Source organism: Kazachstania africana, chromosome 4, assembly GCF_000304475.1.
Source record: "Kazachstania africana CBS 2517 chromosome 4, complete genome".
Lineage (NCBI taxonomy): Eukaryota > Fungi > Ascomycota > Saccharomycetes > Saccharomycetales > Saccharomycetaceae > Kazachstania > Kazachstania africana.
In genome coordinates, this window is record NC_018943.1 from 600,939 (window position 1) to 625,115 (window position 24,177).

Genomic DNA, 24,177 nt, shown 5'->3' on the forward strand with positions numbered 1-24,177 from the left:
AACATCTCCGGAAATACAAAAAAATTCATTGCATTCAAAGGATTTTAATTTGAAGTGAGTGGGATAAACATTGAGGACCAATCTACGATACGAGTGGCGAGATGATTGTACCTCAGTATACTAATGTCTTCAGTAGACCTGAGGAATCGAGGCCAGGATATGACGATTCGGGCCCTATACAGTTTGCTAATGAATTAACACCCCCGCAGCCTCCATCAGGGTTTGATTCTGATCCCGGTGCTATTAGTTTGGCATTTTTGATAAGTTTATCAGTCACGTTTGCTATGCTCATGCTTATACTAATAGTTATTGCAGCCTATTTGACATTTTTCAGCACTGATGAGACAGAGTATGATGAAGAGAATGCAAGTAGAAGTAACGTGCCGCCAAACATTGGCAGAACAAGACCATTCCATTCTTTGCTGTTTAATAAGAAACATAATGGTTTGCTATTGGATTCAAGCTTTAATGAACCTGGGGACTCTGAAGACAGTGTAAAATTCAAGGAAATTGAACGAAATGAATTCAAGAAAATGTCAAATTTTGAAATTCAATTGTACGAAAGGTGCAAAGAATTTCAAAAGCTATCACCTCCAAACGTTTCAGAATTTGGTACTTTTTTGAAATCAAATGATCTAACATTTATAAAAGATAGAGGTATATCAAGTTTTTATCTTTTACCAAGCATTAATGACAACGTTGACATTGAAGGGAATTTCTTACCTAGTTTCATTGTACAAGACAAGTTAGATGTGACATTCACTAAGTTCAACCAGAGTTCGTCTACGATAATGAATTATCCATTTCCTTATAATAAAAAAGATGCAGTATATTTTGAAGTTAAGGTGTTTAAGCACTTCAATGAGCATTCCAATACCATTTTCAGCATAGGTTTAACGACTATACCAAATCCATACTTTAGAATACCGGGGACATATAAGTACTCGATTGCATATGAATCAACGGGGAAGTTGAGAATAAATAATCCTTTTACGGCTAGTACATTGTTACCTAAGTTACAAGAAGGAGATGTAGTGGGTTTTGGTTATAAATATAAAACAGGCACAATTTTTATCACTCATAATGGTAAGAAATTGATGGATGTGACACAAGGTGTTAATATCGATTTGTTTGTTAGCATAGGTGCAATAAATGCGTCGTATACAAGAACGTATACTAAAGACGGATTATTGGAAGATCCAGACAACGTATCGTTACGTGAGGCATTATCAGAAGGTAGAGATATTCAATTACCTGAAAAGATACAGAAAGTTCATGACCCAAATAATATAAGCGATATGATTGAGAATGATGAAGTGCAACTACAACTGAACTTAGGTCAAATTGGATACGTGTTTATCGAAGCCAATGTGAAAAAATATGCATTTGCAAGTGTTTATGGTCAAATAGGAGTACCACCTGCCTATAACGGGGCAGAGCTTAATAAAGACATCATTTTACAGAAGGGTGAAGAACTACCACCATCTTATCTTGACAATAATAATGATAATATCATAAGTATTGGAACGAGCACTGCAGGGCAGCTGGGACTTTTGGAAGGAACCAGCTCCGACCGTCGAACTTCTAATTACTCACAGAACCAATCACATGATCTACAATATGAGAGGGCTTCTTCAGCATATGATCAGGAGCACAATGCCTATGATGATGCGTTGGCTGAAAATGAACTGAGTGACAATGAGGGTGGTAATACGAAAACCGCCAAACAAAGGAAACAGCATAAAAAACATCACAAGAAAAGGAAGAAAAGATTAAGAAAGTGAAATAGAGAGGCCCACATAGTTGGTCAAAATGTGAGCATATATATATATATATATATATATATATTCATCATATTATAATGCATAAGAAACCATATTTTTGTAACTTAAAATTAGCTTATAAGCATACATGTATATTTAATGTTTCTTCTTATTCCTGCTCTTGCTTTTCTTTTTCTTAGACAAATTAGTGGTTGCTGGTGCAGCTTTTGTTTCAGGAATATATTCTTTAACTTTAGTATTAGCCATAAAAGCACTTAGACCAACAGTGTTGATAGTTTTAATCTTCTTGCTTGTTTTATCAGCATGCAACAGTTTTTTGGTTATTTTCCTCTTTGGGATAATAGTGACACCTCTTGGGCCCAATGAGTTCAGTAGCTTTGAGACGTCTTTACTTTTATTTGTCCTAAATTTGTAGTTTGTGTTCAAATGAGGGTTATGAATCTTGAATGAAACATTTGAACTTTTCTCTTTCTTGCCATTTTTTGGATTATATGTTATGGAAATTGTCGATTGTGATGGATTTATTTCGAATAATCTTATACCATTCACTATAAATGTATCAATGGGCTTAACTGACATGATATTATGTGATATTCTCTAATGCTTGTTAGTCATAAATTTCCAATTCAGTTGCTTAGTCTGAGTATGTTTTTTACGATTTTTTTTTCGTTGAAGCACTGCAACTGCCAGCTATTCAAAGAAAAGACACAGCCAGCCGAATGGAATATGACAGAGGTATCGAGGCTTAATTTGTTAACTCTTTACAACCATCTCTTATGGCTCATGTGCTATCGAATCATATGCTGTCAAAATTAGCAAGAGAAGTTTACGTTTCTTGGAGCCACTGACCATCCGAGCCTAATTATGTTCGGAAGTGATCCTGTGACATCTTCAACATAAGAAAGTGGTAGAGCAGGCTACCACCATCACTAGTAACTTGAATATTGATGGTGACAGAATACTAAGATCCGAGCCTGTCAGAATGGGAACTCTCTCTTTTCTCAAGCTATAAATAGAACTGCTTCACATGTGTCAATGGTAACCCACAACTCTCTCTTTCTCTCTCTCTCTCTCTCTCTCTGCTGGACTCGGATCCGGGCTTCTTTCCACGGAATATACACCCTGTTTGGGCTTGAAGATCGAGACCTTAATAACATGCGATCGATACCTTGACTAGCAAAAGACAGAAGGGTTTTATTGCAGAAGCCTCGAGAAGCCCTTGTTACTCTGATTCGAATAATCACAGTGGCTGAATTCGGGACCATTAGACGTGCTTTGTCAAGTATATTATATTATACAACAAAAGGGTAATTGTATAAAAGATAACTCACTGATACTGGATCTGTTTCCTCCGTGCTAGTATATCCTTCTTCCTCTCTCAAAAGTACTGGCTAGTTTGTGATCTATACATTTCGGAATACCATGTTTAAGTTGAGAACTACACCCACGAAGAACACACCCACGAAAGATCAATCTAGTGCAGGCAGGTCTGGATCTATGGAAGATACGTCAGATGAATTGAGAAATGACAGCACCACTGAAAATGATGATGAGGAGGATGATGATGAATCTGATAGTGTGCAAACACCAAGTGAAATTGCTAGTAAACAGAAAAATGATGTATTCTCACAACGAAATCCTATATATTCCGCAGATATTAAACCTTTGAAATTCAGAATGACTAATAGTGGTTTAAATGAAAAGACAAGGTCAAGTTACTCTCCTTCAAAGCTTAATCTGCGACATTTAGAGACTGTAGGAGATCGTATACGTAGAGAATCAAACCCTCTAAGTGAGTTGTTGGACTTAGGTCAAATTAACAAGGAGGAATTCTTGGAATATTTGAGAAAACCTAAATATATCAAGCTATTTCATAAAAAAACGAATAGATCAGAAAATGGACCCTTTAAACGGCTGTTTTTGGCTCAGGAACTGGAAATTGGTGAAGAACGTGCTTCGAAACCATTGAATAAACGGATATCCATATCTTCAAGAGCAGATCTTTCACAAACTGCTATTTGGTCCACAAAATTCAGTAAAGATGGTAAATATATGGCAACGGCCGGTAAAGACGGTGTATTGAGAATATGGAAAGTCATAAGTAGTCCGGTGGAGAGATGGGAGTTGGATCGTATAGAAAAATCTAATAATGTATCTATGCAGCAAACATTGGCCAAATTGAAGCAACCACAGAAGAATAAAAATAACACTGAGAGTGTAAATTTATACGCACCTCTATTCAGACCAAAACCCGTTAAAGTGTTCAAGGAACATCACTATGATATCTTGGACCTAGATTGGTCAAAAAATAATTTCATATTGACAGCCTCAATGGACAAGACTGTAAGACTTTGGCATGTTGACAGAAAGGAATCATTGAAAACTTTTGTTCATGCTGATTTTGTTACAGGTGCAAAGTTCCATCCCAATGACGATCGCTTTTTCATTACCGGATGCCTTGATCATAAATGCCGACTGTGGTCCATTGTTGATAGTGAAGTGAGTTATGAATATGATTGTGGTGATCTGATTACTTCCATTGCTATAAGCCCTGTGGATGGTAAATTTACTGTAGTGGGAACTTTCAATGGTTGGATCCACGTCCTAGAGACTGCAGGATTGAAACACATTAGTTTATTTCATGTAAAAGATAAAAAGACTCAAGGAGAGCGCGCTAAAGTTACTGCTTCTTCAACCTCATCTTCACCGACAACAGAAAGCCCAGAAAAGTCTTTTAAAGGTCCAAGAATTACTGGGATCCAAGTTGTACAGGCGTCTGCTAAAGATACTACTAAAATTGTAGTAACATCGAATGATTCAAGGATTAGAGTATTCGATTTGGTTTCATTGAAGTTGCTCGAATTCTTAAAGGGATTCCATAGCGGATCCTCACAGCATGAGGCACAATTTCAAATTTGGAAAAAACAACCAATTGTCATTTCTAGCAGTGAGGATCATTGGTTATATAGTTGGAAACTGAACTCTTATGATGCATTCATATTATTAGATAATTTACAATCGGAATCGAAACCAACTGCTAAGATAAGGGATTTATTGAATAGATCCGTATCAGGTAATGGTAATATTTCTAATCCTAACGCTTTTCATGATGCTTTCGAATCAGAATCAGATACAAGGCCAAGACACAGTCATCATCACCCATTGTTCTCAAACCCTATCAAATATTTAGCGAGGTCACATAATAATGCAGACTCTTACTCTAAAAAGAATTCCCATTATATTTCATTTCATGCACACCATGCGCCAATTACTACAGCCGTAATTGCACCTAATGAAACTTCCAAGGTCTTATCCTTATCAAATGACTTCATATGTGAATTATCATTGCAATATTTAAAGGAGCAAGAAGTTACTAAAGGTATATTACATTCAACTAGTACATCATCTAGTGTTTCAGATGCTATTGGGACTATCCTAGTAACTACGGATAGTAATGGACTGATCCGAATCTTTAGGACAGATATGTCCCCCAAAATTAGAAAGAATGTTTTAGCAAAACTTCAAAGTCTCAAGAACGTGACTGTCAAGCCAAAAAGTTCCATATCAGACATCTTATCTGAGCCAATATCCAGCCAGGAGATATCGAATTATAATGTAAATATTCCAGGTACTTTAAACAATCATTATTCAACAAGATCGAATATCGTGAAACCGAATATGACAAAATCGGAAGGAAGTCTTATTTCGACCAAATCGGCACACGACAGTTCAACTTCTTTTACGAACTCAAATACTACGATTTCAGACGAAACTCAAATTGAGCTCAGATGTAACATTTGTAACGGTACTCGGTTTGAATCCACTTTCAAGAATGCATTGGGACAAAGAGAAAATGGCTATTATTGTCTTGACTGTGGTACGGTACTAAACAACTTCAGATAAGAATATACTTGGTCTACCTTCTGCACATACTTCCTATTCTTTTACCTCTGATTTATATACGTACCTCACGTGTAAATATATATTCATCTCTTGCTGATTAAAAAAAGATAAGATTTAGATTACTGTCTTCGACGCGATTTGCCGGTACCGCTTACTGTGGGGGAAATATCAATGATTCATTCGAGAGTACTTCGAGAAAGTGGATATTGATATACAAATATTTGTGGATGATTCATAGTACTTATATAAGCAATAGCTACTGTATTCTTCAATGATGATTGGCAAAGGGAGCTATGATTTAGGGAAACGTACAAGTGATGACCAAGAAAGAGATTGAACAAACAGCAGCCCAAAAATTATCGAAAGTTGGTTCGTTTACAGCAGGCGGTCTTGCTGCTTGCATTGCAGTGACAGTTACAAATCCCATCGAGATGATTAAAACTAGGTTACAGTTACAAGGAGAATTATCTTCAGCGGTATCAGCACAGGCGAATCACATATATCGAAATCCACTGCAAGCATTTCGAGTGATTTTCAAGAATGAAGGTATAAGAGGCCTACAAAAAGGTTTATTTGCTGCATATTTTTATCAAATTGGTTTAAATGGTTCAAGATTGGGATTTTACGAACCTATACGGAAATCGCTGAATCAATTCTTTTATTCAAGCATTGAACCACATAAAGTTCAAAATGTCACTATAAATGCTACCTCTGGTGCCATTTCTGGGGCAATTGGTGGTGTCGTCGGATCCCCCTTGTATTTAGTTAAGACGAGGATGCAATCGTATTCTAATATAATCAAGATGGGTGATCAAACGCATTATTCTGGTTTATGGCATGGAATTACTGCAATCTTTAAAGAAAATGGTATAAAGGGCCTATTTCGAGGAGTTGATGCTGCTATCCTAAGAACTAGTATTGGTTCTGCCGCACAATTACCTACTTATAATGCAACAAAAAATTTCTTCATTCGAAATGATATAATGAGAGATGGGCCTGGCTTACATCTTGCTTCCAGTATGGTTGCCGGAATTGTTGTTACGATCATTATGAATCCGTGGGATGTCGTTTTGACGAGAATATATAATCAAAGAGATAACAGGTATAAAGGACCAATCGATTGTATGGTTAAAACTGCCAAAGTGGAAGGAATATCTGCATTATATAAAGGTTTTGACGCACATTTGCTCAGGATGGCACCACATACAATTATCTGTTTAACCGCCATGGAACAAACAATGAAATTTGTCTATTCCATTGAAAGTAGGATTCTAAAACCTTAGACATAAAAAAACACGTTGCATTTTTTAAAGTGTCTTCACTATTTTCTTCCTTTCCTTCTTATTTTTTTCTCTAACTTTGGCATCATGGATTTTATTTAAGTAACTTTTATATAGCACTACCTCTGCGATGAGGACTAACAACCCAAAAAATAAGCATAGTAAGATTCTATAGTGAATAGCCAACCCAGCAGAACTTTTAGACCAATACCAAATCGCCCAAATCACTGAAAGTACGCTTATCAGGATATTGAAAATAGTAGTGATTTGTTCTTTTATCTGTTTATTAATCTTAGACATTGTTAAGTTGTCGTTATCCATGTTCATGGTCTGTAAAGTTATCGACTTGTCATTTCTAATCATTGTTTGGTATTCAAGTTCTTGTTCTTTCAAACTTAAGAGTTCTAATTGTTTCTTGAATTCAGTAGAATATCCTGATCCTGGAACATATTTCTCTTTGAATTTGAAATCAAATGGCGTTAGAAGGTCTTTTAATCTGATTGCATCTTTCCAGTATGTTTCGTAAAAATCTAATAGCGCTGAAATTGGTATACTTTTCTTTTGCAAATAACTATTGATCTCAGTATTGAATTCATCTCTCTTTGTTGTTTCATTGAGTTCCTGTAGTTTAATTTTTAGTGGCTCATTGATTTCAATCTCAAACATTATTATATGATCATTTCCTTTTCTCTCTTCAATAGAGCAGCTACATGTTAACGATGCAAAAGTAACATCTTTTTTCTCGTGGAGTGAAAAACGTTGCTAAATTAGATCAGAAACGATTTCACTTAGTGAATGAAAGTTACCTATTGTTTCAGCGTCACCATGTACTGTCTAGCGAGTATGATGTGAAGATGGAGTCAACTGTCACTTCCTGATAGTTCGCATTTTGTTTTTTGTAGTGTGGGGGGCTGTATGTCATGCAAGCGGATAATAGAAGGGAGCAAATACTCACGAGAATACAAAAGTACTATGGGCACATGGCGCAGTTGGTAGCGCGCTTCCCTTGCAAGGAAGAGGTCATCGGTTCGATTCCGGTTGCGTCCAATCTTTTTGTCCTCAATAATCTTTTCATGTTGCCTTCAACTAACCCACAACAAATCTCAATCAGTGCTGAACCGTCTGGTTGAGAACATAGCTGGGCTTGCACTGTAAATGTGTCCACGTACCCCATCTTTTAATATATCACCAGCGGTTTGTTTTTCCTTACAATTCTAGAATATTCGGCGTATATTTTTTTTGGTAAGGCGGGTGAAGAAACTTTCCGGTTAGTATAAAAGGGGACAGGATTGTGTAAAATTACTTTTCAAGCTCGACGAATGATCAAAGTGTCTAGTAACTTATTGAAGTTTTATAAAGTACAGCAACTGCATTGAGAATGTCATCTAATAATACACTAATCCCAGAAGTTCTATGGGCCCAAAGATCCAGTGATAATGACAAGGATAAGAATTACCTTCTGTTGACAATTAGCATACCAGATTGTGACAAACCTAGCTTGAAGATTGATGCTAATTCAATGGAATTAGATGCCAAGTCGCTACCTCATAGAGGGGATGAAGAATCGCACCATTATAATTTGAAAATTGATTTTTTTAAGGAAATTCTACCTGATTTAACACTACACAAGAAGGCTAATGGCCAACATTACTTCTTAAAGATCTTCAAGAAAGATTTACAAACTGAATATTGGCCACGCTTAACTAAAGAAAAGATCAAATATCCTTACATCAAGACCGATTTTGATAAGTGGGTCGATGAAGATGAACAAGAAGAAATTCCTCAAACAAATGATCAAGATTTAAATTCACTTGATTTTAGTCAATTGATGCAAGGTGCTGGTGGTGCTGGAAATTTACAAGAAATGTTAGGTGCATCCGCTAATATGACTGCTAGGGAAGTCGAATCAGATGAAGAAGATGATGATGTAGAAAATGAAGAAGAGGAGGATGAAAAGAAAGACTAGATATGATTATGTAAATAGTAATGTATCTGTAAGTATATTCTTTTTTTTGACACTAAAAAAGTTCAAAAAAAACTTACATAATCTATGCTTGATGTATATGTATCTATTATAATTAAATATTGTTATTAGTGCTCTTTAGTAACGTAAAGTAATATGGAGAAGTAGGAGAATAAAGTATGAATAGTAGAGTACTTGGGATTAAACCTTCTGAGTGAAATTAGCGGCTAAATTAATTTAAAACTCTAGTGTATCGCTGATATCTTTGATAAAAGATGATTGGTATATGCTATTTATGTCCCAACGTTGGTTTTTTCTTGTTAAAGTGTTTGTCACAATGTCCTTGGCCGATGAATTTGAATTAGCAAATTTGAACCACCTCCATTCAAATCTTGCAATTCTGTGTGATATTGGTCTATTACGTTGCCTCAAATTAGAATTTGGTGGCGGGTCAAAGGGAAGTCTATCCTCAAGTAACGAATATAATATAACCCCCAATGCCCATGTATCACTTAAATGTCCGTCATATGGTATGCCCATTAAAATTTCTGGTGAAATGTAATCCTCAGAACCACATCTTGTAGTGCATAATTCATCTGATGATTCCAATTTTTTACAAAGACCAAAGTCACCCAATTTAATTAGATTGAAACAATTGAAATTTATATTTTCATTACGATGCAGTTCAATAATTTCTTCAATTGAATAATTCAATAGAATATTTTCTAACTTTAAATCTCTATGAACAATAGAGTTTTCATGTAAGTATTTTACTGCAATGGCTAACTCAGTGAATATTCTTTGTATTAACCAAAGGTCTAAATCACCAGATACTAAGGTCATGGCATGAAGCAAATCACCTCCATGACAAAATGACATTATTAATTCACATGCTGGTAAATTCTTGACATTATCAGGTTTATATTTTCTAATTAAATCAGATAATGGTTTTGTTGAATTTAGGAACATTTCATTGTTGATGCCAAATAGACTTATGATGCATGGATGATTAAGATTTTGAAGTACTTTGATTTCTCTTGTTAATGAACTTTCCAATCTGGATAATTTTTCAGTGTTTGATATCATATCGTTTGGATATTTCATTTTCTTAATGGCAACAAATTCATTCGTATTCATATTTTGATAAAGATTGACGGTACTAAAATTGCCTGTTCCAATTTGTCTTACTTTCGTATATTCGATTGGTGTATCAAGATTGTTCAATAAGAAACCAGTCAATTGTGTTTCATCTTGTGAAATTGCATCTTCCTCTTCTTCTTCTTCTTCTTCTTTAACTGTATGTAGTGATAAAGAGGGAACTTCATTATTGACAGAAGGAAGCGATATGATACGTTTTGAGCTGATAGAAGGAGGAGGAATCAATTCAGACACAATACGAGCAGTATCTTTGACTTCTTCTAGGTTCTTGTGATGCAGTTGTCGTTTCTTGTCGATGTGAAGTGGTCGAAATGTGGAGTCTTTGGAGGCTTTTGGTGAAAATGTAAATTTAGGTGAATTTGGTGAATAAATCATTGGAGTGGGTAACTCGTAAACATTCTCAAAAGTTGGTATACTAAGACTGAGGGGTGTTGTAGTGCTTACATCAGTGTTTCCAAGTGAAGTATCATTTGTAGCATCATTAGATTGAAATTTACCAAATTGTCTCTCTAATAGGCTAGGAGTATGAATATTTGGATCGGAGACAACATCTTCAGATCCAGACGGATTTTCTGTTTCAGTGTTTTCATTATTTGCATCAGAGACCATTGTTCGAACTGTATGAGTGTTACAATTGGATCCAAAAATAAAGGGTAACTAGAAGTCGAGATTTATATATGCAGTGAATTAAGTTGTTTCTTCCGAAAAATATGTTACAACAGAGTTGCAGCAGGTTGGAGATTGATTGTTATGAGCAAAATTATTAAATCTACCTTATTCTCACGAAAGTACTAGTGAAATTAGCATTAAAAAATCGGCCGCCTTTCTTTGATGTTATTTATTTAAGATTGTTAAGGTTTTATATATTTTTCTTGTTTGTTTTGCTTTGATCCAAAAACATGGCGCGAAAAAAAAACACAATTTATTCATATATAAGATAGAGATTATTTTACTGTTTTAGATTTCTTTGATAGTTGTTTAGTAATGTCTATTGAGCCATTAGTAGCTTTTCTTTTCTTGGTAGTTTTTGACTGCTTCGTTTGGAATTTTTGTAGTTGTTCTTTACGTGAAGATTCACCTAATTTTTGTAAAGCTTCGAATTTATCTAAAAATTCTTGATTATCTTTAACATCTGGACCTAGTTCTTCCAACCATTCTAACATTTTGATTTCTTCACCGTATTCTTCGAATTTGATATTGTTTGTTATAGGTGTTTCTAATACAATTGGTATATTTTTCAAAAAATCCAAGTTTGAAGTTACCAAATTATGGAAGAAGTTTAGTGTCAGGAACCCTTGACCGATCTTTTCATGAAGATCTTTGTTCGATAGAGTAGGTGCCTTTGAATCATTTAAATGAATGGCACTTAAATATTTGAGACCAATAATTTCATCAAAATCTTTCCAAAATTGAGTGAAAGAGTCTTCATCTAATAGATTAAAGCCTGCCACGAAAGTATGACAAGTGTCAATGCAAATTCCAATACGGTTTCTATTTTTAGGTTCGATTTCGTTTATTATAGTTTTAAAATCAGATAATTTTGCACCAATTAGATTACCATTACCAGCCATGTTCTCCAATACAATTTTAACAAATTTTGTTTCATTGATGGCGTTGTTGATATGCGTGGCTAATTGTTTCAATTGAGTCTCGAAATCGCCATTAATTGCAGAGCCTGGATGTAAATTGTAAAGACCGATACCTAATGATTCACAACGATTCAGTTCATCGATGAATGATTCGTAACTCTTTGTGACTTTTTCTGGATCTGGATTACAAAGGTTGATGAAATATTGACCATGTGGTAGGATATCAGTCAAAGGGTTATAATTGAATTTGATACAATTCTCTTTGAATTTTGAAATTTCTTCGTTGGTGTATTGTGGAGAAAGCCATTTTTTAGGAGATTTTAAAAACAAAGCAAATGCATTACAGCCTATATTATGAGCGTTTGTTACACTATTTGAGATACCACCTTTGATTGTGACGTGAGCACCGAATTTGAAATTTGATTTAGTTGATCTGATAAAGTTCGACATTGGTTTGTTTGTTATAAACGGATTTACATTTATTTTTTTTTTTTTCAAATCAATGTCTTACACGTTTACTTATTATTTATTTAAATTTTTACTTAAATAATCTACAAAGAGGTGAATAATTCTATCATTTTCTATAATTCTAATCTTATTAAGATTGATAAATTGTCTCTTTAGTCTTTGTAATACGGGTAAATTGACAGTACCACTTAATGGTAGATCGATATAAATTGATTGATCGATATCCTCGTTGGGTACGATGATTATACGTTGACCATGGTAGGATTGACCAATTTCATTTAGATCTTTAATTCTTGCGATGATAATGTTGACGATGTCTGTAGTTTGCCTTTCTAATATTGAAATGAAATTTGTTGTTGATGGTTGTAAAGTTTGTTTAGTTACAGAATTTGGTTTTAAGACAGATCTTGGATTTGACGTTGTTGATGAATCGACGATTGATACAATTTTTGAAATTAAATTATCGTCGAATTTATCAGTTGGAGAGTAAATTGGGAACAATGGAGAATCCCAACGATTCATATCATTTGGTTCTTCGTATCTATCTATCAATTGAGATAGAAGATTTGAATCCCATTGATTTGTAGTATTATTTGAATTCCATAATTGGCAAGTATCAACGGGACACATTATATGAATTAAAGCAAATGGAGTTGACATATTTTTAGCTTCACAATGTAATTGATAACGGAACCCTTTGATATAATTCAATGAGTCTATAATAACGATGTTATTCGTTGAGAGATCTCTTTTCACTACAGAAGTTATCTTTGAACGCAAATTTTTTTCATCTTTTGAGTTTTCATAATCTTGATGTGATATTGAAAGAGTATCATCTGAATGATAGATGATTTTCTTGTTTGTCTTTGTTGAGAGTAAAGAGATTAGTTCTTTTGCCTTTGTAGTCTTCCCACTTGATGGGTAACCAGTAAATAAGATTAGAGGCATTTAATCTATTGGTTGATTAATTTCTTGTTGTAGTGATGCCTTGACATGATGAAAAAAAAAGAGCCAAAAAAAATTTTTTTTTTTTCACTTGAAAAAGCAAATGCGGTTGGTTGTAAGGATTAATAGACGTGGGAGAAGGAAGGAAGGAAGGAAGGAAGGTCTAGAGACTTGGGATTGTCTAATCTGGCCGAGATTTGGATGACTTTTATTAGTAATAATTATAACAATAATTTTAACTATAACAATAATGGCGATTATGATAATAATAATAATAATAATAATAATAATAATAATAATAATGAGAGATACGCTTAGTTACACAGAAGAAAAACACGTGGAGCGCATTTATTGCGTTGCGTTTCATCCGCAATGACTATTATTGTGCATGCATGCCGGATATAATGTTTACGTAGTATCGTCGTAGTAGCTCCGCTGTCATTTTGTATTCCCCGACCCGTTAACTCCATAAATACACTCACTACTATTTATTGTCTGTCCCCGTCAATGCGGACTCTTCTGACTTTCCTTCCCACCCCCCCCCCCCTGTCGTTATCGGAAATAATATTTCATTTTGAGTTGCGTCCAAGCTGCACCGATTCGCTCGTTCGCTGTTCTTGTCACCGCGGCGTGATGAGGATAACGGATGCTTCTTCGGACAGCAGTTTGTTGCATCACAAAGACATGGCCGCGCACGTATGGCCACCTCCGCTATACCGACGATCATTTTTTTTTTTCTATTCTTCCCTGCACTACTCTAACCATCATAAAAAACAAGGACGCGCCAGACATACCACTTCAGCCAAGCAAAAAACTCAAAAGCGTAACTCACTCTTATTTAACCCCGCGGATCTCCTTCCCTTTCTCTCTCTCACACACACACTTTATGTGTAGCTCACACACGCTCACATACATTGCACCTACCCCTTTCAGCACTGCCATTCCCACTGCAACTACTTAGAAAACTGTCAAAAAGAGAACTTGGCTTTTCTTGCAACCATCAAGAAAAGAAGCTAACTAACTACCTGTACATCATATTCTTTTTATTCTTCTCGACTCATTTTAGTTGCATTTCTTTCTTACTCATCGTATTCTCCGAGATCGTGGGATACAATACAAGTCAACCATCCCGTACTACTACTAGTCAACCATACACTCATATACATATATATATATATATATATGTATATATATACTCTTAGAAATTACTCTTTCCTTTCCTTTTCTGATTATTTCTTTTTTTTTCTCTTGCCTTTATCTATCACCGTATATCTTTCTAATATCTCCCCCATTTCCCTATTATTTTTATTTATAACCCATCATCAATTATAAAGACAATCCACTCTATCATCCCGCTTTTTTTGACTTTATACCGCCTTAAATCCAATATTACTTTTTCCTATAAAGATTTAACAACAGGAAACACATTTTCAATTATTTAAATGCAATATCTTGCAGAGAGATCTCAAATAAACCTTTCCTTCTTATAATTAAAGAACTACACAATAATGCCATCTGCTTTAGCCATACAACAAGAAGACAACAACAACGATACTTCTGTATTGAAACAGAAACTGAATATTCGTCGTCCTCACAATACTAATAACAATTCGATTCATTTCACAAAGATAAAACCAAAACTGAAAAAAAATTTAAACTGTAATAGTACTTTATTACCAAAGAAAAAATCATCATCTGTAGATTCCAATAATAATAATAATACAATCACTATAAAGACTTCAAAACATTGGATTTTACCACCAAGACCAAGACCAGGTAGAAAAACAATAAAGCATTCTAATCATACGGCAGAGAAACCAACAAAAGTTCAAAAAAACTCTTCAATGACAAATAATAATAATAATAATAATAATAATAATAATAATTATCTTGCATTTCTTAATTTTGATGATACAGATTTATCGCAAGATGATCAGGATAATGAATATACAATAAGGAAGAAAAATTGTTTCTCTCCAATGGATTTATCTCCAACAGAAACAATGGTTTCCACACCAAATCATGAATTAAATGTTAAAAAATTTAATACTACTACAAAAACCACTACTGATACTGCTACTTCTTCCACTGAAGAAGTCGATTTTTATAACAGAATATGGGAATTCTTACCCAGATATAATAATATTGACGATTTTAATGACACATCCTACAACGAAATTTCAAATAACACTAATAAGGACTCTTACGTCTACATAGCACCATCATTGGAAGAACTCATTGACGAACAAACAGAACTCGATTTCCTCACATCTCCAAACTTATAATATTCCTTCTATACACTAGAAAAAAGTTTAATAATCATCACTAGTATATAGGCATCTCAATATAGATATTTATTCAAACCCGCGTCAAAGCTCAAGGATCTCAAATCAGAAGCGTCATCGCCACTCACACGCGTACATATAATTAATACATACTAATTTCTTGAACCGAGAAACAAAAAAATTGTACAGGATTACATTGAAAACTCGAAATCATATACGAATACTTCGAGAATCATGGACCAAGAGGAACTTCTCACTCTGAGAAAGGAACTAAAGACATGGGAACATGATTTTATACAAAAATTCAATAAATCTCCAAAGAAAAAAGATATTGAATTGAATCATGAAATTAAATTAAAATATAAAAAATATTCAAATTTGAAAAAAAGAAAGCATGATCAGCAAATTACTTACCACAGCCCCATAAGGCTGCCGTCTCAAGAAATCACTGAAGTTGGTCCAACTCCTCAAATCTTCGGTACCTCGATCTCAATCTTTGATTTAAATCTATCTCCAGTAAAAAGAAAATTGATACTGAACGATAACAATGATGATAATGCTGCCGCTGCCGCTGATACTGATGATGATGAAGATGATGAAGAAGATGATAAATTGATCCAGGATGTGGAGCCAAGACGATTAATCGAAAGACACAGTAAATATGGTCCAAATTCTCCAATGAAATTCTCTCTCAATAAAAATATTAAATTTAAGACTCCAACAAAATTAAATGAAAATATTACTTCAATGTCACCTTCACCAATATGGAAAAAATCTTTAAATAAGACTTTAAAACAATTGGAAGATGAATTCAATGAAATTCAGAGCGAATTCGGTACAATTTCTCCCAAAGAAGAACAGGAAGGACAAGAAGAACGGAAGGACCAGGAAGAACAAGAAGGAATACAAGAATCTCAACCTGTTAAAAAACGTAATATCAAGGAAAAACCCCTTGGTGCTCCAAATTTATCACCAATAAAGATCAACTTACCTGAGAAATTGAAAAAATTGAAAAAGCAACAATTAAATTCCTTCTTTAATGAAACAATTGATGAAAATACTGAATCTGAACCTGAAGAAAAGCAAGAAGTTATCAAGACTAAACCAAAGAGAAAGAAAAAGTATAATTTAGTGAGTAACAATTTCAGAAGATTGAAACTACCTTCAAGAAAGAAAAATAATTTTAAGAGAAGAAGATTATAATAATATTATTATATATTAATCAGTGAATATCATTGATTGCATCGACAATTGGCAAATCACCGTTAATTAATGGAATCACTTGCCTCGATGTAGCATTCGGATTCAGCATGCACGCCACTATAACTTCTGCTAAATCTTCTCTTTCAAGATAGTTGTTACTATGGACTAATGTCCCCGCAACTTTGTCAATAGCACATATTTTCCCGGTTCCCTTACTCATTCCTAGCCAACCAGGATGTAAAATAGTATAATTTAGATGCGAACGTTGAATTTCATGATCTGCAGCCTTTTTAGCTATGAAGTAACCTCTGAGACCTTCAATGTTCCACCAAAATTTTCTATCTTCCACTTTCAACACACTAACGGCGATAAACCTCTGGACAGTACCCAACCTTTCGCATACTTCAACACATTTGAAGACACCATCTAAGTCAACGCTAAATAATCTCTGCTTGCCTTGTCTACCTGCCCCGGCAAGAAACACCAATATATCAATATCTTTGCATTTGGACGCTAAAGATTCAACGTCATCAATTTCCAGATCATATAATCTGGTGGTAATCTTTTCAACGTCAACTAAACCGATATTTTTAATGAACGCTTCTTTATTACGTATAAATGCCACTATATTCTTCTTATTTTCAAGCTCCTTCAAATTCAATAATTTCGAGATTAATAAGGTCCCCGTCTTACCGTTGGCTCCAATGATACCAATTTTGCAATTCTGTATATTTGACATCTTACTCCACAATATCTTTCCTTTGCACTTGAGTAGCTTTTCTTTCAAGAGATAAAAGTTTATCAATCATCAAGGTGTGACAATATTCCTATCTTTAAACACTCTCTCTTGGTGAACTTGACTTACTTCCCCTTGCAATTAGGGCATCTTCGCCCGGAAAATACAGGGTTAAATATCACCATAATTAGGGCTTCAACTCCGGTTCGAAAGTTGAAAGTCGACCGGAATTAGGGCTTGGAGGGCATGGCTACGATCGACATTTTTTGCTGAAAAAACCGCCCTCCTTCAATAAAAGTTGGCAGCGAAACAGCTTTAAATTTTGCCAAGGCGGATAAACTGTGAAACGAAGAAAAAGAAAAAGCCAAATGAGTGACTTGCAGTTGCTCGATAGGAGATAGATAGTCTCGATAATGCACTAGCTGTACATCACATAATATCTATATATGTTCGTATCAAATGGAGTATATATTTCAGGTCATTTAAATATTAGCGTTTTCTTCCACTAAAATTGAGCAATTAGGAGAGAAAGGTTTTAATAAAGCAGTAAAGTTCAACAGCGTACCGTTGCACATTTTCTTTTGCCTTACTACAACTATTTCCAACCATCGTAGAGTCCATTAGGGTGCTTCCATTCAATGTCTTCCAGATTACTTATTTCAAAAAGATCAATAACTACCACAAATAACAACCTTCTGAACACAATTCAAGTTGCTAAGCCAGATAAGATCCTTGGTCTCACTGAAAAGTTCAATCAAGATAAAAATCAAAAAAAAGTCAATTTAACCGTTGGAATATACAAGGATGCATGGGGGAAAGTATCCACACTTCCTTCAGTGGCATTGGCTCAGAGACAGATGGGAACTTTATCGACTTTAAATTGGAATTTATCCTATCTTCCAATCGTTGGTTGTGAAAAGTATCATCAAAACGTCAAAAACTTTCTCTTCAACGAGTGTATGAAAGATTTAAAACACTTTAATAATGGTGTCTCATTTTTCCAAACTTTGAGTGGTACGGGTGCAATTGCAATTACAGCTAGATTTTTATCAAAATTCATTTCTAATAAAATTTGGTTACCTAATTATTCATGGGCAAACCATATTAATATATTCGAGAAAAATGGATTTCACAATAGCATAAACTACTATTCGTATTATAATGATACGACGGGTAAATTGGCTGTCGATAAGTGGTTAAACGATTTGAGAATAAACGTCTCGAAGGATAAATCAAATGTTCCCCATTGCATAGTATTACATGCATGCTGTCATAACCCCACGGGTATAGACCCAACAAAGGAGGAGTGGACGAAAATTATAGACACAGTTCATGAACTGAACATGATTCCTATTATAGATATGGCATATCAAGGCTTGGAATCTGGTGATGTGGTAGAAGACGCTTACGTCCTGAGATCATGTCTTCAGGATAATAGAAAATGGCACAATGGTCTTTATTTATGCCAGTCCTTTGCTAAAAATATGGGTCTCTATGGTGAAAGGGTTGGCTCTTTAAGTATAATAACGCCGTATGAATCTTTACCGAGCGTCAGATTGGCAATTGATTCACAAATAAAAAAAATAATCAGATCTATGTACTCCTCTCCGCCTGGTTATGGTTCACGAATAGTAAACACCATCTTATCTGACGAAAAGTTAAAGAAACAATGGTTTAAAGATGTTAATTCTATGGTTAATAGACTACACTCCATACGGAACAAGTTATTTGAGCAATTGCATTGGGATGACTTAGTTGAGTTTGGACAGCAACATGGTATGTTTTATTTTACAAGATTTACACCTAAGCAAGTAAATCAATTGAAACAAAACTATTCAATTTATCTCACTGAAGATGGTAGGTTATCTTTGAGTGGCATTAACGATTCAAACTTAGACTACGTTTGTGAAGCATTGATGGATGTTTCCAAGGTTATACAAAAGTGAATAGTTGGGTGAAGACAATGTGTAATTTTATAGAGTCAATATTTACGTTACAAAATTTATAAATTTTCACCGAGCCTTCTTCTTAAGTTTGAAGAATTTCTTGAGTCGTTTTCCAAACTTTAGACTCTTTTGTTTCTGTTCAATATCAAATCGATAAACGTCATCATCATCATCGCTTAAAGCGTTGACTGGTCGAACTGAAAGTTTTTCAATACTATCATTCAAAGATGGGCTGGTATTTTCAGTATCGCCATGATGACTCAAGAAAAGGGAAAACCTGTTTCCGTTTCTACTATCAGTACTGTTGTTAGTACTTCCCATTTTGATAAACCTGTTATCACTGTTATAAATATACGAGCTAGACGTCTTCCTACTATTGCTGTTACTTCCAAGAACATTTGGTTGAGCCTTTGATAGTGGGATATCTGAATAAATTGATGATGCATCACTTTCATTAAATCTAGCGGAGTTCACTTTTCTAAATGAGATGTCGGAAGAACTCATTTGTGTTGGCCTGATTGGTGAGATCTTCGTGCTTGCCGATGATAAGCTACGCTCGTGCAGTACTGGTTCGGAAGCTCTTTCGATAGATAAATACGGTCTGTCTGTCTTGAGATATCGAGCAAGAGTCGTATTATTATTATTCATATGCGTCTCTCTTGGATCAGATTTTTGGGTAAGTGTGGCTGTTCTGTTGCTGATTTGTAGATTTGGTACTTTACTAAATGTAGAATATGCAGAATTATTCGAGTTATTTCGGCTATCTTGACGACTGTCATTTGAGCATTCCCGTCGTAGATTGATTAAATTTCTAACTTCACTTCCCAGCCCATGTGTATTTCCACTATCAGAGTTTGCACACTCTTCCACAACAATATTTGGACTGACAGTTTTCGCATACGTAGCGTCGATGTTTACTCTATTTAGATTCTGCAGATCTGAATTAGCCGTTTCCTTATTTTGGAAAGAAGCGATATTTTCATTATTATTCATCTCTTCACTCTCCGAATCAATTCTTTGAATTGAAGTCGAATTACCGCTAGTTTGGATGTCATGAATAGAACATACCGTTTTAACATCTGGCCCCTCTGGTGCTTTAAACAGTAGGTATTGGCTATTCACTTCATGATTGATATCTTGAGCATAATTATGCATACCTTCTTCTTCATTAATTGCATCTACTTCATCCATGATTGGCTCTTTATTCCTAGAGTAGTCGAAGCCGTCTGGTTCTCCGTTCAAATTTGAACTGGTAGAGATTGCATCATTAATATTCTCTCCTGACGATATAGGATAAAGCTCATGTGCGGTAAATCCCTCACTGGTGTTTGTCAACTTATGGCTTATCCTGCTGGAACTTATACTGTTTTTGCTTGATGATGCACTCATTTGTTCGTAGACACTTTTTAGTTTTGACACCTCATCACTATCAATTTCATTTGAAGACTGTATTTGGGTTGCAGGTACACTTAATTTTCTCTTATGGACACCTTTGTGACTGTGTGTATGTTTATGTTCATGCATGTTATATTTCCCCCTTGGCTCGACATGTTCGTTTACTTTCTCTAATTGGACCACTATGCTGTCACCAGAGGCATTACTTGACACTAAACTTGACATACTGTTCCTATTTCTGGAATGACAAGAGACTAAAGAGCAGTTTTGAGAACTAGGGGAAGTTTTTCTACTTCGAAATGTTGAATTCGTGAAATGACGACCAGAATTGGGTAATGTTACACTGTTATTAGTTGTATTGGTTGATTGTCTTGGAATATTAATATATGATCTTGTAACTCTCGTCTTTCTTGACAATGAATTTGGGGCATTATTTGGGTCAAAGATATTTGACCTTCTAGTAAGTATTTGCCTTGGGCTGGCATTAGGTGTTTGCTTATCTAGTACTAGAACATCGACAGCCACTAGACCTGAAGGGCTCGGGATATACTTCTTTTGCAGTCTCATGCCACTAGTTGAGTCTTTATATGTATTATGTTTGTCCGAAGTGGAAGTACTTCCCTGGACAGAATTGGTAGTGAAAAGATCCTTTTCCTGGTGCTTCTTTTTTCGATGACCCCATTTTCTCTTGGAAGTATGGTCATTGAGTGAGTATGTTCGAGGCGTTTTATTATAGGAGACCAATTTACTGGTATCTAGGGTAACCCCATCATCATTTAATGCGTTTGCCACCGCTGCTGCCGCTGCAATGGCATTCTTATTTGCTGGGTTATTTTGAAATTTATTATAATTGAACGACATCAGTAGATTGTTGTTGCTTTCATAGCATTTTACAATATTATTAGAAAATAATGTTATTTATTTTATGTTTTCTGCTGACTAGTGAAAGATAGCTCTTGACACTGTCTCACTGAAGGTTGTCGTTCGACTGCTGAATATGTCGAAATTGCTCGACATCTGAAAATTTGATGCCCCTTTTGTTCTTCGCTTTTTTTTTCCATACGTCAGGCGAAAACAAAAGTGTGACGAATTTCAAACGAGAGTCGTTCAATTTTTGTAAGCTATAAATAAAAATATAAGAGAAAAGTTAAAGTTTGTTTTAGTAATTACGAAATTAAATTTTTTGAGTTTTCATTAAACTATTTAGTTATCTATTCACTTTACGCAGATGTAATTCTTCTTTTGTTTTATTATTATTTTCTTATTCCACAGTAACGGATTTTGCTAAATTTCTTGGGAAATCAACATCAATTCCGTTATTTACAGCTAGCCAGTATGCAATTAGTTGTAGTGGAATAATGTTCAATAAACCTTGTAAGCAATCGACAGTTTGTGGAACTTCTAAAGTGACTAAATTCAATGTTTCTGCCTTTTTGGTCCAAACTTCGTCGTTTTCATTACAAATAATGATAGGACTGCCCTTTCTGGCAGTAACTTGTTCAATTGATGAAACAACTTTGGGGAATAAAGAGTCTCTTGTACCAAAAGCGATAATTGGAAGATTCTCATCTACAAGGGCTAAAACACCGTGTTTTAACTCACCGGCCAAAACACCTTCGGAGTGCATATATGATATTTCCTTAATCTTCAAAGCACCCTCTAAAGCAGATGCAAATTGATAGCCTCTACCCAGTAATAAAAGAGACTTTTTACCCTGTAGTTGCGTTTTACAGAGTTCCTTAATCTTTGGTTCCACTTTCAAAATTTGTTTAATTTGACTTGGGATTAGTTTTAAACCTTGGATTATAGATTTCCTTCTTTCTTGTTTAGAGACTCTATCATCTGATAAGGATAAGGCAAACATAACTAAAGCAATATATTGAGAGGTGTATGCCTTTGTAGACGCAACACCGATTTCTGGACCAGCATTTATGTGTACACCACAATGGGTTGCTCTAGAAATAGATGAACCAACAGTGTTGACAATACCAACGGTTAAAGCACCTCTTTCCAAACAATAGTTCAATGCCAGCATAGTATCAGCAGTTTCACCACTTTGTGACACGAAAATACATATGTCATCTCTGAAAATGGGGCATTTTCTGTCTAAGAAATCAGATGCCAATTCCACACTAACTGGGATTTCTGATAACTCTTCAAATATAGCACGCGTAGCTAGACAGGAATGGTAAGATGTACCACAAGCAATCATGATCAGCCTGCGAGCCCTTCTTATTGCCGGTAACCATGCCTTTAGGCCACCCAACATTATACTATCATTCTCGAAATCAATTCTACCTCTCATAGTATTGAAAGTAGATTCTGGTTGTTCATAAATTTCTTTTTGCATGAAATGTTTGTATGGGCCTTTCATGATTTGAGCTAATTCCATTTCCAAAGTTTGAATGGATCTAGTCATAGATGCGCCAACTTCTCTTCTTGACCTATGAATGTGTAATTCACCATCATAAATATGTGCTATATCATCATCTTCTAGAAATAAGACTTTCTTTGTGTGTTTAATAACAGATGAAGCATCGGATGATAAAAAGAATTCAACTGGAGTTGGAAAACCATCTTCTGATAAGAAAGCTCTAGATTGTGAATGTCTTAAATTAAAATCATTTGCGGCGATGGGTAATAAATTACTTTCTTCTGAAGTATTATTGATAAAAGACTGTGGAGTTTTCTTATTTGAGGTAACTGAAATATCATTTGAGACAGCACTACCGTCAGCAGAAAGTATTGGTGTTTCAGGTTTTCCAACTTTACTATCATCTGGGAATTCAACATCAACAAAATCTACCTTCAATTTCTTTTCAGACTTGACACCAATTAATAATGGAGAACCTTTTCTTGTGGCGATCACTTCATCTGGATAATGAGATGATCTACATAATAAACCGTAAGAACCTTCCAATTCTTGTAGAACCAGTTTGGTTAACTCATGAAAATCTAATTCTGTACCATTTTGTAAGTTGATATCGTATAAATGTTTGAACAGTTTGGCAATACATTCGGTATCTGTGTCACTTTCAAAAGAATGCCCTTTATTGGATAATAAAGTTTTCAATTCTCTGAAGTTTGTAATAATACCATTGTGGACTACTACGAACTCATTGTTTGCATCTGATCTTTGAGGGTGACAGTTCACTTGTTTTGGTTCACCATGAGTAGCCCATCTTGTATGGGCAATACCACAATGGGTGACGAAAGTGACATCTCTGTTTGGGTGTTGTTTTTCGATTTCTTCTTTTAAAGCACTAACTTTACCGATTTGCTTGAAGATGAAAGTGGAATCTAATTCATCACCATTAATGGCAATACCAGTAGAATCGTAACCCCTGTATTCGAGACGTTCTAAACCTTCGACTAGGGTGTCAATAATTTCACCTCTAGATTTTTCGACTAAATAGTTACAATAACCAAAAATACCACACATTTCTTAGTATTAGAGTTCTTTTTGAATTGATGGTTAGTTTATAATGTTTGCTTGGCCCTAAATGAAGATGACGTAATACT

The 24,177-nt window shown here is 34.9% G+C and overlaps 15 protein-coding genes and 1 non-coding gene across 16 annotated transcripts; 8 read left to right on the top strand and 8 right to left on the bottom strand.

Moving 5' to 3' along the window:
- Positions 1–101: 101 nt before the first annotated feature.
- SSH4 (Ssh4p) lies at positions 102–1,784 on the top strand (the record flags this gene model as incomplete). The annotated part of the gene is made up of 1 exon (XM_003957038.1): positions 102–1,784. One exon carries the CDS (start codon positions 102–104, stop codon positions 1,782–1,784), a length of 1,683 nt encoding a protein of 560 aa, XP_003957087.1.
- A 135-nt stretch (positions 1,785–1,919) lies between these two features.
- Positions 1,920–2,363, bottom strand: SRP21 (signal recognition particle subunit SRP21; the record flags this gene model as incomplete). The annotated part of the gene is made up of 1 exon (XM_003957039.1): positions 1,920–2,363. One exon carries the CDS (start codon positions 2,361–2,363, stop codon positions 1,920–1,922), a length of 444 nt encoding a protein of 147 aa, XP_003957088.1.
- An 843-nt stretch (positions 2,364–3,206) lies between these two features.
- On the top strand, positions 3,207–5,687 carry DGR2 (Dgr2p; the record flags this gene model as incomplete). Its single annotated transcript, XM_003957040.1, has 1 exon — positions 3,207–5,687. The coding sequence occupies one exon, from the start codon at positions 3,207–3,209 to the stop codon at positions 5,685–5,687; it is 2,481 nt and encodes an 826-aa protein (XP_003957089.1).
- A 317-nt stretch (positions 5,688–6,004) lies between these two features.
- OAC1 (Oac1p) lies at positions 6,005–6,970 on the top strand (the record flags this gene model as incomplete). Its single annotated transcript, XM_003957041.1, has 1 exon — positions 6,005–6,970. One exon carries the CDS (start codon positions 6,005–6,007, stop codon positions 6,968–6,970), a length of 966 nt encoding a protein of 321 aa, XP_003957090.1.
- A 24-nt stretch (positions 6,971–6,994) lies between these two features.
- VPH2 (Vph2p) lies at positions 6,995–7,633 on the bottom strand (the record flags this gene model as incomplete). Its single annotated transcript, XM_003957042.1, has 1 exon — positions 6,995–7,633. The coding sequence occupies one exon, from the start codon at positions 7,631–7,633 to the stop codon at positions 6,995–6,997; it is 639 nt and encodes a 212-aa protein (XP_003957091.1).
- A 308-nt stretch (positions 7,634–7,941) lies between these two features.
- On the top strand, positions 7,942–8,014 carry KAFR0Dtrna3A. The gene has a single exon. It is a non-coding gene; the product is annotated as a tRNA-Ala (tRNA).
- Positions 8,015–8,345: 331 nt separating this feature from the next.
- On the top strand, positions 8,346–8,933 carry SBA1 (Hsp90 cochaperone SBA1; the record flags this gene model as incomplete). The annotated part of the gene is made up of 1 exon (XM_003957043.1): positions 8,346–8,933. The coding sequence occupies one exon, from the start codon at positions 8,346–8,348 to the stop codon at positions 8,931–8,933; it is 588 nt and encodes a 195-aa protein (XP_003957092.1).
- Positions 8,934–9,167: 234 nt separating this feature from the next.
- Positions 9,168–10,697, bottom strand: PRR1 (serine/threonine protein kinase PRR1; the record flags this gene model as incomplete). The annotated part of the gene is made up of 1 exon (XM_003957044.1): positions 9,168–10,697. The coding sequence occupies one exon, from the start codon at positions 10,695–10,697 to the stop codon at positions 9,168–9,170; it is 1,530 nt and encodes a 509-aa protein (XP_003957093.1).
- Positions 10,698–11,032: 335 nt separating this feature from the next.
- On the bottom strand, positions 11,033–12,127 carry APN1 (DNA-(apurinic or apyrimidinic site) lyase APN1; the record flags this gene model as incomplete). The annotated part of the gene is made up of 1 exon (XM_003957045.1): positions 11,033–12,127. The coding sequence occupies one exon, from the start codon at positions 12,125–12,127 to the stop codon at positions 11,033–11,035; it is 1,095 nt and encodes a 364-aa protein (XP_003957094.1).
- Positions 12,128–12,199: 72 nt separating this feature from the next.
- Positions 12,200–13,093, bottom strand: KTI12 (Kti12p; the record flags this gene model as incomplete). Its single annotated transcript, XM_003957046.1, has 1 exon — positions 12,200–13,093. One exon carries the CDS (start codon positions 13,091–13,093, stop codon positions 12,200–12,202), a length of 894 nt encoding a protein of 297 aa, XP_003957095.1.
- A 1,505-nt stretch (positions 13,094–14,598) lies between these two features.
- Positions 14,599–15,375, top strand: HAP4 (transcription factor HAP4; the record flags this gene model as incomplete). The annotated part of the gene is made up of 1 exon (XM_003957047.1): positions 14,599–15,375. One exon carries the CDS (start codon positions 14,599–14,601, stop codon positions 15,373–15,375), a length of 777 nt encoding a protein of 258 aa, XP_003957096.1.
- A 234-nt stretch (positions 15,376–15,609) lies between these two features.
- SLD2 (Sld2p) lies at positions 15,610–16,578 on the top strand (the record flags this gene model as incomplete). Its single annotated transcript, XM_003957048.1, has 1 exon — positions 15,610–16,578. One exon carries the CDS (start codon positions 15,610–15,612, stop codon positions 16,576–16,578), a length of 969 nt encoding a protein of 322 aa, XP_003957097.1.
- A 19-nt stretch (positions 16,579–16,597) lies between these two features.
- KAFR0D03150 (uncharacterized protein) lies at positions 16,598–17,317 on the bottom strand (the record flags this gene model as incomplete). Its single annotated transcript, XM_003957049.1, has 1 exon — positions 16,598–17,317. One exon carries the CDS (start codon positions 17,315–17,317, stop codon positions 16,598–16,600), a length of 720 nt encoding a protein of 239 aa, XP_003957098.1.
- Positions 17,318–17,952: 635 nt separating this feature from the next.
- Positions 17,953–19,260, top strand: AAT1 (aspartate transaminase AAT1; the record flags this gene model as incomplete). Its single annotated transcript, XM_003957050.1, has 1 exon — positions 17,953–19,260. The coding sequence occupies one exon, from the start codon at positions 17,953–17,955 to the stop codon at positions 19,258–19,260; it is 1,308 nt and encodes a 435-aa protein (XP_003957099.1).
- A 66-nt stretch (positions 19,261–19,326) lies between these two features.
- KAFR0D03170 (uncharacterized protein) lies at positions 19,327–21,516 on the bottom strand (the record flags this gene model as incomplete). Its single annotated transcript, XM_003957051.1, has 1 exon — positions 19,327–21,516. The coding sequence occupies one exon, from the start codon at positions 21,514–21,516 to the stop codon at positions 19,327–19,329; it is 2,190 nt and encodes a 729-aa protein (XP_003957100.1).
- A 400-nt stretch (positions 21,517–21,916) lies between these two features.
- On the bottom strand, positions 21,917–24,097 carry GFA1 (glutamine--fructose-6-phosphate transaminase (isomerizing) GFA1; the record flags this gene model as incomplete). The annotated part of the gene is made up of 1 exon (XM_003957052.1): positions 21,917–24,097. The coding sequence occupies one exon, from the start codon at positions 24,095–24,097 to the stop codon at positions 21,917–21,919; it is 2,181 nt and encodes a 726-aa protein (XP_003957101.1).
- Positions 24,098–24,177: the final 80 nt, after the last annotated feature.